This window comes from Centroberyx gerrardi, chromosome 13, assembly GCF_048128805.1.
Source record: "Centroberyx gerrardi isolate f3 chromosome 13, fCenGer3.hap1.cur.20231027, whole genome shotgun sequence".
Classification (NCBI taxonomy): Eukaryota; Metazoa; Chordata; class Actinopteri; order Beryciformes; family Berycidae; genus Centroberyx; species Centroberyx gerrardi.
Window position 1 is genome coordinate 26,142,712 of NC_136009.1, and position 16,638 is coordinate 26,159,349.

The 16,638-nt window shown below is 40.7% G+C and overlaps 4 protein-coding genes across 5 annotated transcripts in view; all 4 read left to right on the plus strand.

Annotated features, from left to right (window-relative positions):
• LOC139920683 (cyclin-Y) overlaps positions 1-16,638 on the plus strand; it is a 45,352-nt gene that overhangs the window by 28,101 nt on the left and 613 nt on the right. For both annotated transcript variants that reach the window (XM_071910733.2, XM_071910731.2), the window contains 2 exons: positions 14,997-15,163; positions 15,916-16,078. In XM_071910733.2, the coding sequence (XP_071766834.2) occupies positions 14,997-15,163; positions 15,916-16,078 (330 nt within the window). The remainder of the gene's footprint in view (positions 1-14,996; positions 15,164-15,915; positions 16,079-16,638) is intronic.
• On the plus strand, positions 2,173-3,939 carry LOC139920684 (E3 ubiquitin/ISG15 ligase TRIM25-like). The gene has a single exon (XM_071910738.2). The coding sequence runs from the start codon at positions 2,173-2,175 to the stop codon at positions 3,859-3,861; it is 1,689 nt and encodes a 562-aa protein (XP_071766839.2). The 3' UTR covers positions 3,862-3,939.
• LOC139920680 (tripartite motif-containing protein 16-like) lies at positions 7,136-8,844 on the plus strand. The gene has a single exon (XM_078287575.1). The coding sequence runs from the start codon at positions 7,136-7,138 to the stop codon at positions 8,618-8,620; it is 1,485 nt and encodes a 494-aa protein (XP_078143701.1). The 3' UTR covers positions 8,621-8,844.
• LOC139920682 (tripartite motif-containing protein 16-like) lies at positions 11,432-13,728 on the plus strand. The gene has a single exon (XM_071910730.2). It carries the CDS (start codon positions 11,536-11,538, stop codon positions 13,210-13,212), a length of 1,677 nt encoding a protein of 558 aa, XP_071766831.2. The 5' UTR covers positions 11,432-11,535; the 3' UTR covers positions 13,213-13,728.

Below are 16,638 nucleotides of genomic sequence, written 5' to 3' on the forward strand. Positions count from 1 at the left end.
TGCTGTACTATTTTCTGCTATTTTAGTTCCACTGCATGGGCCTTAATGGACCCATCACTAGAAGCCTTCCCTTTATTATAGCTAAATAGTTACCAGTATTTTTATTTTGTTGCCGGCACTTTGTGACTTTGTAAAGAAATGTGCACTACAAATATAATCCTTATTAATATAATCAACAGGGAAATCATTCAAATGTTCCTTCATAGCATTGACATACTTTAACATATTGATTGTGTGGATTAAATGAATATTTAGATGGAAAGATTGAACAAAAGTCCTTTATGAGATTTTAGCAATTGGATGTGTGAGTATATCTTCTATACTCATTCCAAGAAATCTATCAATCCTGGTCCCTGCTGGAGAAAATGTGAAATGAATACGAAAGCATAACCGAATTTCCCCCTGAAACAAAAAGAAGCGCAGACTTGATGTGTAGATGTGGAACTAAATAATAATAATAATAAAAAACTTTATTTGTATAGCACCTTTCATACAAGAAATGCAGCTCAAAGTGCTTTACAACAAAGAAATTACATGCACCAAGTGCTTCACATAAAACTTGATAATGATAGTGAGAATAAGATAAAGCTAAAACTAAAGCTAAAATTACTCCCAAGCACCAAAAGATGACAATAGTTCAAATGGAAAGAATGAAGGACAATCCTATTGTTAATTTAACTAGTTAAATGTATGAATTAAATGAATGTTTAGATGGAAAGACTGAAGGAAGTGGATAACACAAAGTCTACTTCGCCAATTAATCTCTATCATTGCAACTTTCTGCACTGAAACAGCTTTGTCATGGAGGACTAAGCCTGCAACCTCAAAGTTTTGAGGTTGCTTGAATGATGTTGCTTGAATAAACAGAGTAAAAGTATGAATAATTAATTTGATCCTTCCCAGGCCAAGTTTAGAAATTTCATAAAGTGTCTGGAAAACTTTTGTTCAGTCCTGACACACATATGATGGTTGTCATTAAGAATAAACTTCCAAAGGATATGGACTAGTTGACGGTCAAATTGCCCAGCCCACTATCAGAATATTTCACATTGAACTGACCGAAATCTTCAGGAAATTAAGGTTTGGAAGTAGTAAATATTGACACAGAATGTGTAACCTTGACTAAAATGTAGTGTGAATATTATAGAGGTTAGTTTATAAATCACGATCCTTGCCTCATTCCTCTGATATTTATTTCTGCTTGTATTACTGACCACACATCCATACTTATATATTTCAATTTCAGTTTAGTTTAAGTTAGTTTTCAACGTGGGTTCGGTGGTTGTAGTTAAATTTTTATTTCGTTTTTACAAATGCTTCATTTTAGTTTAGTTTTTATTTACTTTAAGGTCTCATTTTAGTACTTGGGTAGGCGTATGTCACGTGACTTCATGGTATGAATCACCCACAGAGGTTGAATGCCAGGGAGTTTCCAACCACTAACTGATGAAGACAGAAATGATGAAGCCTCTCGGATGAGTGGCAAAACATCTTCAACTCTTCATTTTAAGTCCAGTGGATTTTGTTTCTTTTTTTTTTTTTTTTGACATCTTACTACCTGGATGACTGAAATGACTCTACACAGACATTTTGGTAGGGTTAGTATTTTTAGTGGTATAATAACAGAAATACTATTTGCCAATGTGAGGCACGAAAAGCCATGTTAAAACTGATTTCACCCCAAAGTATGTTGAGCAGCAGAACATGGAAGCCCTAAATAGCAAATACTCTACAGGAGACGACTGGGGATGAATTTAAGATTTGGATAATCCTTCTCTGAAATGTTACCAGAACTCAGTATATCAAAAGCTGTTTTTTTTTTAAAATCTCCTCCAGGGGCAGCAGATCCAATTGGCACGAGTAGGTTATGTGTTGCTTACTTTCATTTGATAAAAGTGTCAGCCCTACTAATGTGATTGCTCATCTTTGCAATGTTGGTTTCAACTGTGTATTGTGAGCAAAAACTATTTTTCAATATCCGTGACCCCAAGTGTAACTATTCCGTTTTTTGGTCATAATCTTTACTTTATATTGTAAACAAGCACTAAAGACACACTGCCTCTTTAAAAACACCCCTCTTCATGGAAAAAAGAAGAAGCTCATAACCCCTCCCTCTTCTTCCTGGCCTCAAGTTGAGTGAGAGAAGGTGAAACTATCTGACATTCACATGTCATGTCATTGAGAAGTGAAATGGCGCGGCAAGGAATTCAGCTAGATGAGGCAAAATTCTGTTGTTCGATCTGTCTGGATCTACTGAAGGATCCGGTGACTATTCCCTGTGGGCACAGCTACTGCATGAGCTGTATTAAAGGCCACTGGGATAAGGAGGATCGGAAGAAAATCCACAGCTGCCCCCAGTGCAGACAGACCTTCACACCAAGGCCTCTTCTGATGAAAAATACCATGTTAGCAGAGTTGGTGGAGGACCTGAAGAAGACAGGACTCCAAGCTGCTCCTCCTGATCGCTGCCATGCTGGACCTGGAGATGTGGCCTGTGATGTCTGCACTGGGAGAAAGCTGAAAGCCCTCAAGTCCTGTCTGATGTGTCCAGCCTCTTACTGTGAGCAGCACCTCCAGCATCACTATGATGCACCTCCTTTAAAGAAGCACAAGCTGGTCAAACCCTCTGCAAAACTTCAGGAGAACATCTGCTCTCGTCATGACGAGGTGATGAAGATTTTCTGCCGTACTGATCAGCAGTGTATCTGTTATCTCTGCTCCATGGATGAACATAAAGGCCACGACACAGTCTCAGCTGCAGCAGAATGGACTGAGAGGCAGAAAGAGCTCGGGGTGAGTCAGCAAAAAATCCAGCAGAGGATCCAGGACAGAGAGAAAGACGTGAAGGTGCTTCAACAGGAGGTGAAGGCTATCAATCTCGCTGCTAATAAAGCAGTGAAGGACAGTGAGAAGATCTTCACTGAGCTGGTCCGTCTCATTGAGAAAAGAAGCTCTGATGTGAAGCAGCAGATCAGATCCCAGCAGAAAGCGGAAGCGAGTCGGGCCGAAGAACTTCAGGAGAAGCTGAAGCAGGAGATTGCTGAGCTGAGGAGGAAAGACGCTGAGCTGGAGCAGCTCTCACACACAGAGGATCACACCCATTTTCTACAGAGGTACACTTCCCTCTCACATCTCAGTGAATCTACAGACTTACCCAGCTCCAATATCCATCGTCTGCGGTACTTTGAGGATGTGACTGCAGCTGTGTCAGAGACCAGAGATAAACTACAGGGCATTCTTACAGAGGAATGGACTAAGATCTCACGGACAGTGACTCAAGTGGATGTTTTACTGCCACATCCAGAGCCCAAGACCAGAGCTGAATTCTTACAATATTCACGTCAAATCAAACTGGATCCAAACACAGCACACACACGTCTGTCATTATCTGAGGGGAACAGAAAAGCAACATTAATGGGAGCAGCACAGTTATATTCTAGTCACCCGGACAGATTCACTGAATGGTGTCAGGTCCTGAGTAGAGAGGGTCTGACTGGACGTTGTTACTGGGAGGTGGCGCACAGAGGACAAGTGTCAATAGCAGTCTCATATAAGGATATTAGCAGAACAGGGAACACTGTTGAATGCAAATTTGGATGCAATGTCAAGTCTTGGACATTAGATTGTTTCAATAGTTATCAATTCATACATAACAATATCAAAACTCCCATCCCAGGCCCTCGGTCCTCCAGAGTAGGAGTGTACCTGGATCACAGAGCAGGTATTCTGTCCTTCTACAGCGTCTCTGAAACCATGACTCTCCTCCACAGAGTCCAGACCACATTCACTCAGCCTCTCTATCCTGGACTTTGGCTTCCAAACTCTAATGGAGACACTGCTAAGTTGTGTCAGCTCAAGTAGATGGGAGTTATTAAAGCGGTAACATGTGAGATTCTGTTTTTCTATCTGATCCCTTGATTTTCTGTTGATGCAGTTTGAGTTTCTCTTTTCTTTGTCTGTTCAGCCATGGTGGCTATCACTGCTCATGCCAACTACCCAGTTCTTCTTCTGTATATTCCAATACAGATTTATAGTTTAGAACAGCAAATGTAAAAGCTTTCATGAACTAGAGATAGGTTGAATCACAATTGTGTTATATCAATAGGTGATGGAGAGTAGGCAAACAAACATTTATTCATATGAAAACATAACTGTTGTGTGGTTTATATAGTTGTTGTTTTTGTTTTTGTTTTTTTTTAGCATATTATTGTTGCTGTACCATTTTCTGCTATTTTTGTTCCATTGCATGGGCCTTAATGGAGCCAAAATAGTTGCCAGTATTTTTATTTTGTTGCCAGCACTTTGTGACTTTGTGAAGAAAAGTGCACTACAAATATAATCCTTATTAATATAATCAACAGGGAAATCATTCAAATGTTCCTTCATAGCATTGACACACTTTAACATATTGATTGTGTGGATTAAGTGAATATTTAGATGGAAAGATTTAACAAGAGTCCTTTATGAGGTTTTAGTGATTGGATGTGTGAACAAAGTGAATGTTTACAAGAATAAATAAAGTATTTCCAAGAATGAACACAGCATTTCTTCTGTATCCATTCCAAGAAATTTATCAATCCTGGTCCCTGCTGAAGAAAATGTGAAATGAATACGAAAGCATAACCGAATTTCCCCCTGAAAAACAAAGAAGCGCAGACTTGATGTGTAGAGCAGATGTGGAACTAAAGCTAAAATTACTCCCAAGCACCACTGTTACCAAAGAAGAAACAATAGTTCAAACGGAAAGAATGAAGGACAATCCTATTGTTAATTTAACTGGTTAAATGTATGAATTAAATGAATGTTTAGATGGAAAGACTGAAGGAAGTGGATAACACAAAGTCTACTTCGCCAATTAATCTCTATCCTTGCAAATTTCTGCACTGAAACAGCTTTGACATGGAGGACTAAGCCTGCAACATCAAAGTTTTGAGGTTGCTTGAATAAACAGAGTAAAAGTATGAATAATTAATTTGATCCTTCCCAGGCCAAGTTTAGAAATTTCATAAAGTGTCTGGAAAACTTTTGTTCAGTCCTGACACGCATATGATGGTTGTCATTAAGAATAAACTTCAAAAGGATATGGCCTAGTTGACGGTCAAATTGCCCAGCCCACTATCAGGACATTTCACATTGAACTGACCGAAATCTTCAGGAAATTAAGGTTTGGAAAAAGTAGTGAATATTGACACAGAATGTGTAACCTTGACTAAAATGTAATGTGAATATTATAGAGGTTAGTTTATAAATCAAGATCCTTCCCTCATTCCTCTGATATTTATTTCTGCTTGTATTACACACCACACATCCATACTTATATATTTCAATTTCAGTTTAGTTTAAGTTAGTTTTCAACGTGGGTTTGGTGGTTGTAGTTACATTTTTAATTCGTTTTTACAAATGCTTCATTTTAGTTTAGTTTTTATTTACTTTAAGGTCTAATTTTAGTACTTGGGTAGGCGTATGTCACGTGACTTCATGGTATGAATCACCCACAGAGGTTGAATGCCAGGGAGTTTCCAAGCACTAACTGATGAAGTCCTTTTAAGTCCAGTGGATTTTGTTTCTATTTTGTTTTTGTCTTTTAACATCTTACTACCTGGATGACTGAAATGACTCTACACAGACATTTTGGTAGGGTTAGTATTTTTAATGGTATAATGATAAAAATCCTTTTTTTGCCAGTGTGAAGCACTTTAAACTATAAATTGGGGTTTTAATGCAATTTTTTCAGCAACCAGCATTCTACTTTTACTGCCTTACAGTTAGGGCTGAATGATTTTGAAAAAAATATCTAATGGTGATTATTTTGACTGATATTGCAATTGCGATATGATTTGCGATATTAGCGGGAATGATAATTTTTACATCATTATTCTCATTTTCATTGAAAAACGTATTAAAATGATTATGGTGTGATTTTTGCGGGGATCTGTACCAAACAAAGATGTTTTCTTAAGTCTGTAGAATATGATGTGTAGGCCAGGACATCTCTGCAGCACGACAATATTTCATTTAAAATGGTATTTTGACACAAATTAGATTGTTACAAAAATAGTACTGACTATTGAAACAGCTGTACAGAACAGGTGTAGAGAGACCTTAAATAAAATGTAGTGTGAATATCATTGAAATTAGTTTATAAATCAAGATCCTTGCCTCCTTCCTTCCAAATGTGTTTCTGCTTGTGTTCCTCACCACACATGCATTCTTAAATAGTTTAGTTTCAGTTTGTTTTCAGTGTGGGTTTGGGGTTTGGTAGTTTTAGTTTTTCTTTTATTTCTTTTTTTCGTTTCTTTGTTTCACAACCAGCATTCGATTTGACTGCCTTACAGTACCATTACACATGCTCACATTAGGGGCATTGGAAGCAGGACCAAAGGGAGGGCCATGCCCATTTTTCTTCACCCTAAAGTATTTTGAGCAGCAGAACATGGAGGCCCTAAACAATAAATCTGTACAGGATGCCATTGGGGATGAACTTAAGATTTGGCTAAATCCTTCTCTGAAACGCTGTTATTCAAAACATCGCCTTCTAGTAGGTTATGTGTTCCTTATTTTCATTTGATAAAAGTGGCAACCTTACAAAAAATAATAGGATTGTTCATCTTTGCAGCATTAGTTTCAACTTTGTATTGTGAGCAAAAAGAGTTTTCTGATATCCCAGGGAGGTCATTGACCCCTATGCATTTTATATTTGTCATAATCTTTACTTCACATATTGTAAACAAGGCTAAACACGCACTGCCTCTTTAAAACCGCTCCTCTTCCTGGAATAAAGCAGAAGCTCACAACCCCTCCCTCTGCTTCCTGGAGAGAGAGAGAGAGATAGAGAGAGAGAGAGAGAGAGAGAGAGAGAGAGAGAGAGAGAGAGAGAGAGAGAGAGAGAGAGAAAGTAGAAACTGTTTGGCATTCACTGTGATTGAGAAGTGAAATGGCGCAGCAAGAAACTGAGCTAGATGGGGCAAAATTCTGCTGTTCGATCTGTCTGGATCTACTGAAGGATCCGGTGACTATTCCCTGTGGGCACAGCTACTGCATGAGCTGTATTAAAAGCTGCTGGGATGAAGAGGATCAGAAGAAAATCCACAGCTGCCCCCAGTGCAGACAGACCTTCACACCAAGGCCTGTCCTGATGAAAAGTACTGTGTTAGCAGAGTTACTGGAGGAACTGAAGAAGACAGCTGCTCCTCCTGATCGCTGCCACCCTGGACCTGGAGATGTGGCCTGTGATGTCTGTACTGGGAGAAAGCGGAAAGCCCTTCAGTCCTGTCTGGTGTGTCTGACCTCTTACTGTAAGCACCACCTCCAGCCTCACTACAATGTAGCATCATTAAAGAAGCACAAGCTGGTCAAACCCTCTGCAAAACTTCAGGAGAACATCTGCTCTCGTCATGACGAGGTGATGAAGATTTTCTGCCGTACTGATCAGCAGTGTATCTGTTATCTCTGCTCCATGGATGAACATAAAGGCCACGACACAGTCTCAGCTGCAGCAGAAAGGACTGAGAGGCAGAAAGAGCTCGGGGTGAGTCGGCAAAAAATCCAGCAGAGAATCCAGGACAGAGAGAAAGATGTGAAGGTGCTTCAACAGGAGGTGAAGGCTATCAATCTCTCTGCTGATAAAGCAGTGGACAGCGAGAAGATCTTCACTGAGCTGGTCCAATTCATTGAGAAAAGAAGCTCGGATGTGAAGGAGCAGATGAGATCCCGGCAGAAAGGGATAGTGAGTCGGGCCAAAGATCTTCAAGAGAAGCTGAAGCAGGAGATTGCTGAGCTGAGGAGGAAAGACGCTGAGCTGGAGCAGCTCTCACACACAGAGGATCACATCCACTTTCTACAGAGGTACACTTCCCTCTCACGTCTCAGTGAATCTACAGACTTACCCAGCACCAATATCAGTCCTCTGCGGTACTTTGAGGATGTGACTGCAGCTGTGTCAGAGACCAGAGATAAACTACAGGGCATTCTTACAGAGGAAAGGCCTAAGACTTCATTGACAGTGACTCAAGTGGATGTTTTACTGCCACAACCAGAGCCCAAGACCAGAGCTGAATTCTTACAATATTCACATCAAATCACGCTGGATCGCAACACAGCAGACACACGGCTGTCATTATCTGATGCCAGTGTTATTGTCGAGTCACCATATCTTGAGTCAAGTCCCAAGTCCTCAGAACTCGAGTCTGAGTCCGAGTCTGAGTCCGAGTCACCAAACCTTGAGTCCGAGTTGAGTCCCAAGTCATCAGTACTCGAGTCTGAGTCAGAGTCTGAGTCCGAGTCACCAAACCTTGAGTCCGAGTCGAGTCCCAAGTCTTCAGCATTCCAGTCTGAGTATGAGTCTGAGTCACCAAACGCTGAGTCAGAGTTGAGTCCCACTTCATCAGTATTTGAGTCCGAGTCAGAGTTTGACTCCGAGTCACCAAACCTGGAGTCCGAGTTGAGTCCCAAGTCCTCAGTACTTGAGTCTGATTCTGAGTCCGAGTCACCGAAGCTCGAGTCCGAGTTGAGTTCTAAGTCCTCAGCATTTGAGTCTGAGTCCGAGTCACCAAACCTCGAGTCCGAGTTGAGTCCCGAGTCCTCCGTGCTTCAGTCTGAATCAGAGTCTGAGTATGAGTAACCATTTTGAGTTCAAGTAATCCATGCTAGAACAAATGAAAAAGACAAATACAAATTTACATCTGTCACATTTAAAGGTAGTTTATTAGTTAGAATGGTGACTAAGTTGTGGTTTTCAGTCATTTAGTTTGTTTTTGATTTTCATTTTTTTCAATTTGTGTTTCAAAATAATCCAAAATGAACCACTTAAATTGGAAATTATAAAATAAAACTACTGTATTTTAACAGTGTGTGTGCTATGGGTTTTTGTAATTACTAAAACTACAGATTTCCCCACTGATTCATGTGGCAGCCCACAACAAATAGATTCCCCAAACTGACACAACAACACATCAACAATACTTCTTATCTTGCATGCAAACAGTATTTTCCACTGTCCATTCCATCTACAGCCATCACTTGACTAGCGACGTTCGCACACCAAGGCACCACATCCTCACCGATATACATTATCCTATCAGTAATTGTGTTGTAAGATCAATTTTGATACATTTTCATAGCCTATGTCCACATGTAGGCCTATATTGTTAACCAACCACATGATCAGGTACAAACAAGGGAGCAGAGACCATTTTCCCCAAGTAGGTTATGTGTTCCTCATTTTCATTTGATAAAAGTGGAAGCCCTGCTAATAATGGGATTGATCATCTTTACAGCATCAGTTTCATTTCAACTGTTTAATGTGAGCAAAACGTGTTTTTGCTCACATTTGTTCAGTCCTGACACACATATGATGGCAGATTTTATGTAGTCATGGACCCACTGTCTTTTCAGATATTGTGATGTTGGTTGTCATTACGAATAAACTTCAAAAGGATATGGACTAGTTGACAGTTAAATTGCCCAGCCCACTATCAGGACATTTCACATTGAAGTGACCGAAATCTTTATAAACCAGTCAGGAAATTAAGGTTTGGAAAAAGTAGTGAATATTGAGACAGAATGTGTGACCTTGAATAAAATGTAGTGTGAATATCATAGAGGTTAGTTTATCAATCACAATCCTTGCCTCATTCCTCTGATATTTATTTCTGCTTGTATTACTGACCACACAGCCATACTTAGGCCTATATACTGCATTTTAATTTCAGTTTAGTTTAAGTTAGTTTCAATGTGGATTTGGTGGTTGCAGTTTAGTTTTTATTTAGTTCGTTTTTACAAATGCTTAATTTTAGTTTAGTTTTTATTTAGTTTAAGGTCTAGTTGTTGTATTTTGGTAGGCGTATCTCACGTGACTTCATGGTGTGAATCAGCCACAGAGGTTGAATGCCAGGGAGTTTCCAAGCACTAACTGATGAAGACAGAAATGATGAAGCCTCTCAGATGAGTGGCAAAACGTCTTCAACTCTTCCTTTAAGTCCTGTGGATTTTGTTTCTATTTTTTTTTTTGACATCATACTACCTGGATGACTGAAATGAATCTACACAGACGTTTTGGTAGGGTTAGTATTTGTAATGGTATAATGACAGAAAGACTATTTGCCAGTGTAAAGCACTTTAAACTATAAATTGGGTTATTAATGTAATTTTTTTGTAACCAGCATTCTACTTTGACTGACTTACAGTACCTATTAAAGGAGCTCAGTCTATTACTTAAGCTACTGAGATGTCTAAACCAGGAGTGACCTGGTTGACGCGCTTCGCTAGTTTGATGTTACCATACGCTACCATTTGCTGTGTGTTGCGTTCAGTACAGAATCTGCAGGCTGTTCTTCGATTGCAGAATAACGATCCCTTTATTGTTTCCATCGTGCATAAATGTGAATACAGTCCATTTTTCTGTTTCCATCGAAAACCAAACACACAGCTCGCAGCATGACAAAACAAAACTTTTAGCGCCACAGCGGTCAAAAAACCCTTTGCCCTTCCGGGTTCAAACACCTGACGACAACAGTGACTTTCCTACCTATAGCGACACCCAATGTACACACAGTAAATGGCAATTAAATTCTGGTTATTTCAACAACATATTTGGCTCCTACAGTACCATTGTACATTGTGTGCATTGGAGGCAGGACCAAAGGGAGGGTTATGCCCAATTCCATCCATGAAGAGGCATATTAAAACTGATTTCACCTCACTGTATGTTGAGCAGCAGAACATGGAGGTCCTAAACAGTAAATACTGTACAGGAGACCATTGGGGATAAAATTAAGATTTGGCTAAATCCTTCTCTGAAATGTCACCAGAACTCAGCATTTTATACCTGTTTTTCAAAACATTTCCTCTTGGGGGAGCAGACACCGGACCCTCCTAGTAGGTAAGATAAGATAAACTTTATTGTCTCTCAAGGGGAAAATGCTCCATAGTGTTAAAAACAGTACAGTAGAGCATACAGTATAGAGCAGTACAAGCAACAAGAGCAGTGCAGACAACAGAGCAAAACAGATATGAGCAATAGAGACAACAAAAGCACAGGTTATATGTTCCTGATCTGATAAAAGTGGCATACTAACACTGGCATTGCTCGTTTTTACAGCATTAGTTTCAGCCATGTATTGTGAGCAAAAAGTTTCTTTTTATTATACCAGTGAGATCACAAATCACAAGTGCAGCTATTGCATTTTTATTTGTCGTAACCTTCACTTCATATTCTACACACTGCCTCTTTCAAACTGCTCCTCTTGCTCGAATAAAGCAGGAACTAACGACTCCTCCCTCTTCTTCCTGTCTGAGTTAGAGCAAGTTCCATTCTGTCCAGATGCGTTCTTGGTCCCTCCCCTTTCTCAGATCTGCCACTTGTAGGATGGGTGTAAACAACATGTTGTGAAGTACAAGAGCTGACAAGACAATTCACTGCAGATCAGCAAATGAAGATGAAGAAAAGGAACAGATTTTTGGTTTGAATCAGAGCACAACTTTCATCTGTTGAGAGAAAGTGAAACTATCTGACATTCACTGTCACTGAGAAGTGAAATGGCGCAGCAAGGAATTCAGCTGGACGGAGCAAAATTCTGCTGTTCGATCTGTCTGGATCTACTGAAGGATCCGGTGACTATTTCCTGTGGGCACAGCTACTGCATGAGCTGTATTAAAGGCCACTGGGATGAAGAGGATCGGAAGAAAATCTACAGCTGTCCCCAGTGCAGACAGACCTTCACACCAAGGCCTTCTCTAGTGAAAAGTACCATGTTAGCAGAGTTGGTGGAGGAACTGAAGAAGACAGGACTCCAAGCTGCTCCTCCTGATCATTGCTATGCCGGACCTGGAGATGTGGCCTGTGATGTCTGCACTGGGAGAAAGCTGAAAGCCCTCAAGTCCTGTCTGGTGTGTCTGGCCTCTTACTGTGAGCAGCACCTCCAGCCTCACTATGAATCTTCTACCTTTGAAAAACACAAGCTGGTCGAAGCCACCGTGAAGCTTCAGGAGAACATCTGCTCTCATCATGATGAGGTGATGAAGATTTTCTGCCGTACTGATCAGCAGTGTATCTGTTGTTTCTGCTCCATGGATGAACATAAAGGCCACGACACAGTCTCAGCTGCAGCAGAAAGGACTGAGAGGCAGAAAGAGATCGGGGTGAGTCGGCAAAAAATCCAGCAGAGAATCCAGAACAGAGAGAAAGACGTGAAGGTGCTTCAACAGGAGGTGGAGGCTATCAATCTCTCTGCTGATAAAGCAGTGAAAGACAGTGAAAATATATTCACTGAGCTTGTCCGTTACATTGAGAAAATAAGCTCTGATGTTAAAGAGCAGATCAGATCCCAACAGAAAAGTAAAGTTTGTCAGGCAAGAGAATTTTGGGAGAAACTGAAGCAGGAGATTATTGAGCTGAGGAGGAAAGACGCTGAGCTGGAGCAGCTCCCACACACAGAGGATCACACCCATTTTCTACAGAGGTACACTTCCATCTCACGTCTCAGTGAATCTACAGACTCACCCAGCACCAACATCCGTCCTCTGCGCTACTTTGAGGATGTGACTGCAGCTGTGTCAGAGGCCAGAGATAAACTACAGGACATTCTTACAGAGGAATGGACTAAGATCTCAGGGACAGTGACTGAAGTGGATGTTTTACTGCCACAACCAAGAGAGCCCAAGACCAGAGCTGAATTCTTGCAATATTCACGTCAAATCACACTGGATCCAAACACAGCAAACACACATCTGTCATTATCGGAGGGGAACAGAAAAGCAACATTAATGGGAGCAGAACATTTATATTCTAGTCACCCGGACAGATTCACTGAAAGGTGGCAGGTCCTGAGTAGAGAGGGTCTGACTGGACGTTGTTACTGGGAGGTGGAGTGGAAGGCGTTTGAAGTTGTAATAGCAGTCTCATATAAGGATATTTGCAGAACAGGGTCCTTTAATGAATGCGCATTTGGATGCAATGACAAGTCTTGGGCAATAGATTGTTCCAGTAGTTATGAATTCAAACACAACAATATCAAAATTCCCATCCCAGTCCCTCAGTCCTCCAGAGTAGGAGTGTACCTGGATCACAGAGCAGGTATTCTGTCCTTCTACAGCGTCTCTGAAACCATGACTCTCCTCCACAGAGTCCAGACCACATTCACTCAGCCTCTCTATGCTGGATTTTGGCTTCAAGGTTTTAGGGGAGACACTGCTGAGTTGTGTATGCTCAAGTAGACTGGAATTATTCAGCAGTAATGTGAACATCCTGTACACCAGAGGATTTTTAGGTTGAATTATTATTGTGTTATATCAATAGGTGATGTTGAGCAGTCAACCAGACAATTATTCATATGAAAACTTAACTGTTGTATGGTTTCTATATGTTTTAATCTCTTTTTCATATTTGTATGGCTGCTGTAATATTTTCTGATATTTCTGTTCCACTGCATGGGCCTTAATGGAGCCGGCACTAGAAGCCCTCCCGTTATTACAGCTGAGTTGTTAATATGTTTATTTTGTTCCTGGCACTTAGTAACCTTGTTACGAAAAGTGCACTACAAATGTAATCCTTATTATTACAATCAATAGGGAGAGCATTCATATGTTCCTCCACAGTGCTGACATACTGGTTTAACAGATTGTGTGGATGAAGTGAATATTTAGATGGAAAGATTGAACAAGACTCCTTTACCAGGTTTTAGTGATTGGATGTGTGAACAAAGTGAATGCTTACAAGAATAAATACATTTTCCAAGGATGAACACAGTATTTCTTCTTATTCACTGCAAGAACTCTATCAGTCCTGCTAGAGAAAATGTGAAATTAATGACAGTAGCCTAGAAGACGATTTTCCCTCTAAAACACAAAGAAGTGCAGTGTTAATGTGTAGAGCATATGTAAAACCAAAACTGAAGTCGATAACACTGAGTCTAGTTTGCCAATCAGTTGCTACCGTTGCAACTTTCTTCACTGAAACAACTTTCTCAAAGCACAAAGTATTAATTTGATAATTTCCAGGTCAAGTCTGGGCATTGGATAAAATGTCTGGAAAACTTTTGTTCATCCTGACACACATATGACGGCAGATTTTATGTAGACAGACACAACATCACATGGAACTGACCAAAATCTTCAAATTCTAGTCAGGAAATGAAGGTCTGGAAAAACTATTGTGTATTCTAACAGAACGTGTAGAAACCTGGAATAAAATGTAGTGTGAATTTCACTGAGGTTAGTTAATAAACAAAGATCCTTACCTCCTCCCTTCAATATTTATTTTCAGAGTCTGATTTATTCAGGGTGGCCTGCCTTGAGCTGTCCTCTCACACACACACACACACACACACACGCACACGCTGTTCCCCTGCAGCCTCCAGGGGATGTCATAGTGTGATGCACTGAGACAAGCCAGGGATGTGTGTAAATTGGCGATGATACTGTGCATCCAAAATATCATGCGGTCTGTTTGTGTGTGTCAGGGGAGGTTTCTGTATTATCTGTGTGTGAGTTGGGGTTGGGGTGTCTGGGCAGATTTGTCCAAATGTGTTTGGTCTTTTTTGTTTATTTCCTACTATAATTTTTTTTCTTTTACAGACCTCATTAAATGAACTCCCATTACTTTTACTTCCTGGAAAACAAGAGTATCTTTCATGGTGACCTTTCACCTTTCACCTTTCACCTTTCACCGAAGATCACCTAACCTGGTGATCTTTCATATCTTTCATCTTTCTCATGCTGCACTAGTAGGCGTAAATATACATTTCTAACCAATAAAACCATCAGATTTTTGAGCAATCCGCACCCCTCCCATCAAATAAAATTGCCTTTCTCTCCCTGACTCATATTCCATTGGTTTAGATTAACAAAGTTAAACTTGCCTTGACTTGAAAGGTTGACTGTAGGTCTGCCCCCTAGTGTCCGTGCACTACTTTCACACCCATTGCTACCTCAGTCAGGAAACTGGATTTCCCTCCAGGCCAGTCAGTTTTGATGTCTTCTTCTCTTGTGCGGTGGTGCAGGTCTACCTGGAGAGGCTCCTGACCTATGCGGAGATCGACATCTGTCCGGGGAACTGGAAGAGGATCGTCCTGGGCGCCATCCTGCTGGCCTCCAAAGTCTGGGACGACCAGGCCGTCTGGAACGTCGACTACTGCCAGATCCTGAAGGATATCACTGTGGAGGACATGTGAGTGACAGGGGGTCAGAGGGGACTGGTGTGTGTGTGTGCGTGTGTGTGTGTGTGTGTGTGTGTGTGTGTGTTTGCTTGCTTACACTTCTATCCTTGTGAGAACCAGTTTGAGTTTTAGAATGACGAATGAGTATGTTTTTGTGAATGAGGTCATTTTGGCCAGTTCTCACTTCTACAATATGTGCGTATGCACTGATGTGCGCACGCGTGTGTGTGTGTGTGTGTGTGAGAGAGAGAGAGAAAATTGCCTGCTGTAAATAAAAACTACCATACCTCACATTTACAATTAGTGTGTGTATTGTCCTTGCATTCATACTAAAGGAAAAAACTCAGCATTGTAGCAGAGTTGCTACCATGGGTCAAAGAAGAACAGTCTCTAGACTCTCTCCTTTAAAAACAAATCCCTCTAATGTGGCATTAAAAATGGGACATTTCACTCACAACAACCATCATCAGACAATCCCAGAAAAATAAGAAAAATACTACTGACAAGAAAAGACAGATGTACAGCCTACTGTGTACTCAACCAAATACAAAAATGAAACAAAGTACCGTAACATTTTCTGTAACAGTTCGGACCAAAGAAACTGAACAATCGCACCCTTTGTGTTGACATTCCCTCGCTGTATACAAACCAAACGACCCTATAGCTTTTTTTATACTAAGCACTCAATTCCACTATCCTCTTATCTCTAGGCAAGTGATGCCGTAAGTCTTGATGTCATGAATGTCCCTATACTCTCAAACAGGAACGAGCTGGAGCGTCAGTTCCTGGAGCTGCTGCAGTTCAACATCAACGTGCCGTCCAGCGTCTACGCCAAGTACTACTTTGACCTGCGATCGCTGTCCGAGTCCAACAACCTCAGCTTCCCCCTGGAGCCACTCAGCAGGGAGAAGGCCCAAAGACTAGAGGTCAGACACTTCCATTCATTCAGCTGTTCATTCATTCAATCTTTCTTTAATTTTTTACATTTGCATTTTAGGAGTTAATGTGATGCTCTTATGCAACCAGTAGAATAAGCTTCCTTGATTTCCCTGTCTTTTATTCACTCATCCATCCAGTAATTTACTCTCATAAATAATCAACATGGGAATAATCAGTATGGGGTAATTAGTGGTTAGCATATCATCTACAGGAATAGACAGTGTGAGTTTGAACAATAGATGCTAAGAATGGTTTTTACCGTAAATCCTCTAATATTGGCCCGGGCCTTTATTTACCTCAACTGCAGAGGGTACCAGGCCTTTATTGGAAGCAGGCTTATATTAGAGACAGACCTTTATTTCTAATTCCCTCTGTTTGATAAGTATATTTGCTCATATTTTAGTACGAAGCCTCCTTGTTTTCTGATCTGCTTCTGTTGGGGTACGTTAGGTAGACGTTTTTTTGTTACTGCGATGCATTACGATAATTACAGTAATCGACGACGGCATGCTCCAGAGACTTCCGCCGGCCGAGCCATCTTGTGGCA

Excerpts from the sequence above, each read along its gene's own strand:
- LOC139920684 (XM_071910738.2), top strand. The coding sequence starts at position 2,173 with ATGTCATTGAGAAGTGAAATGGCGCGGCAAGGAATTCAGCTAGATGAG.
- LOC139920680 (XM_078287575.1), top strand. The coding sequence starts at position 7,136 with ATGAAAAGTACTGTGTTAGCAGAGTTACTGGAGGAACTGAAGAAGACA.
- LOC139920682 (XM_071910730.2), top strand. The coding sequence starts at position 11,536 with ATGGCGCAGCAAGGAATTCAGCTGGACGGAGCAAAATTCTGCTGTTCG.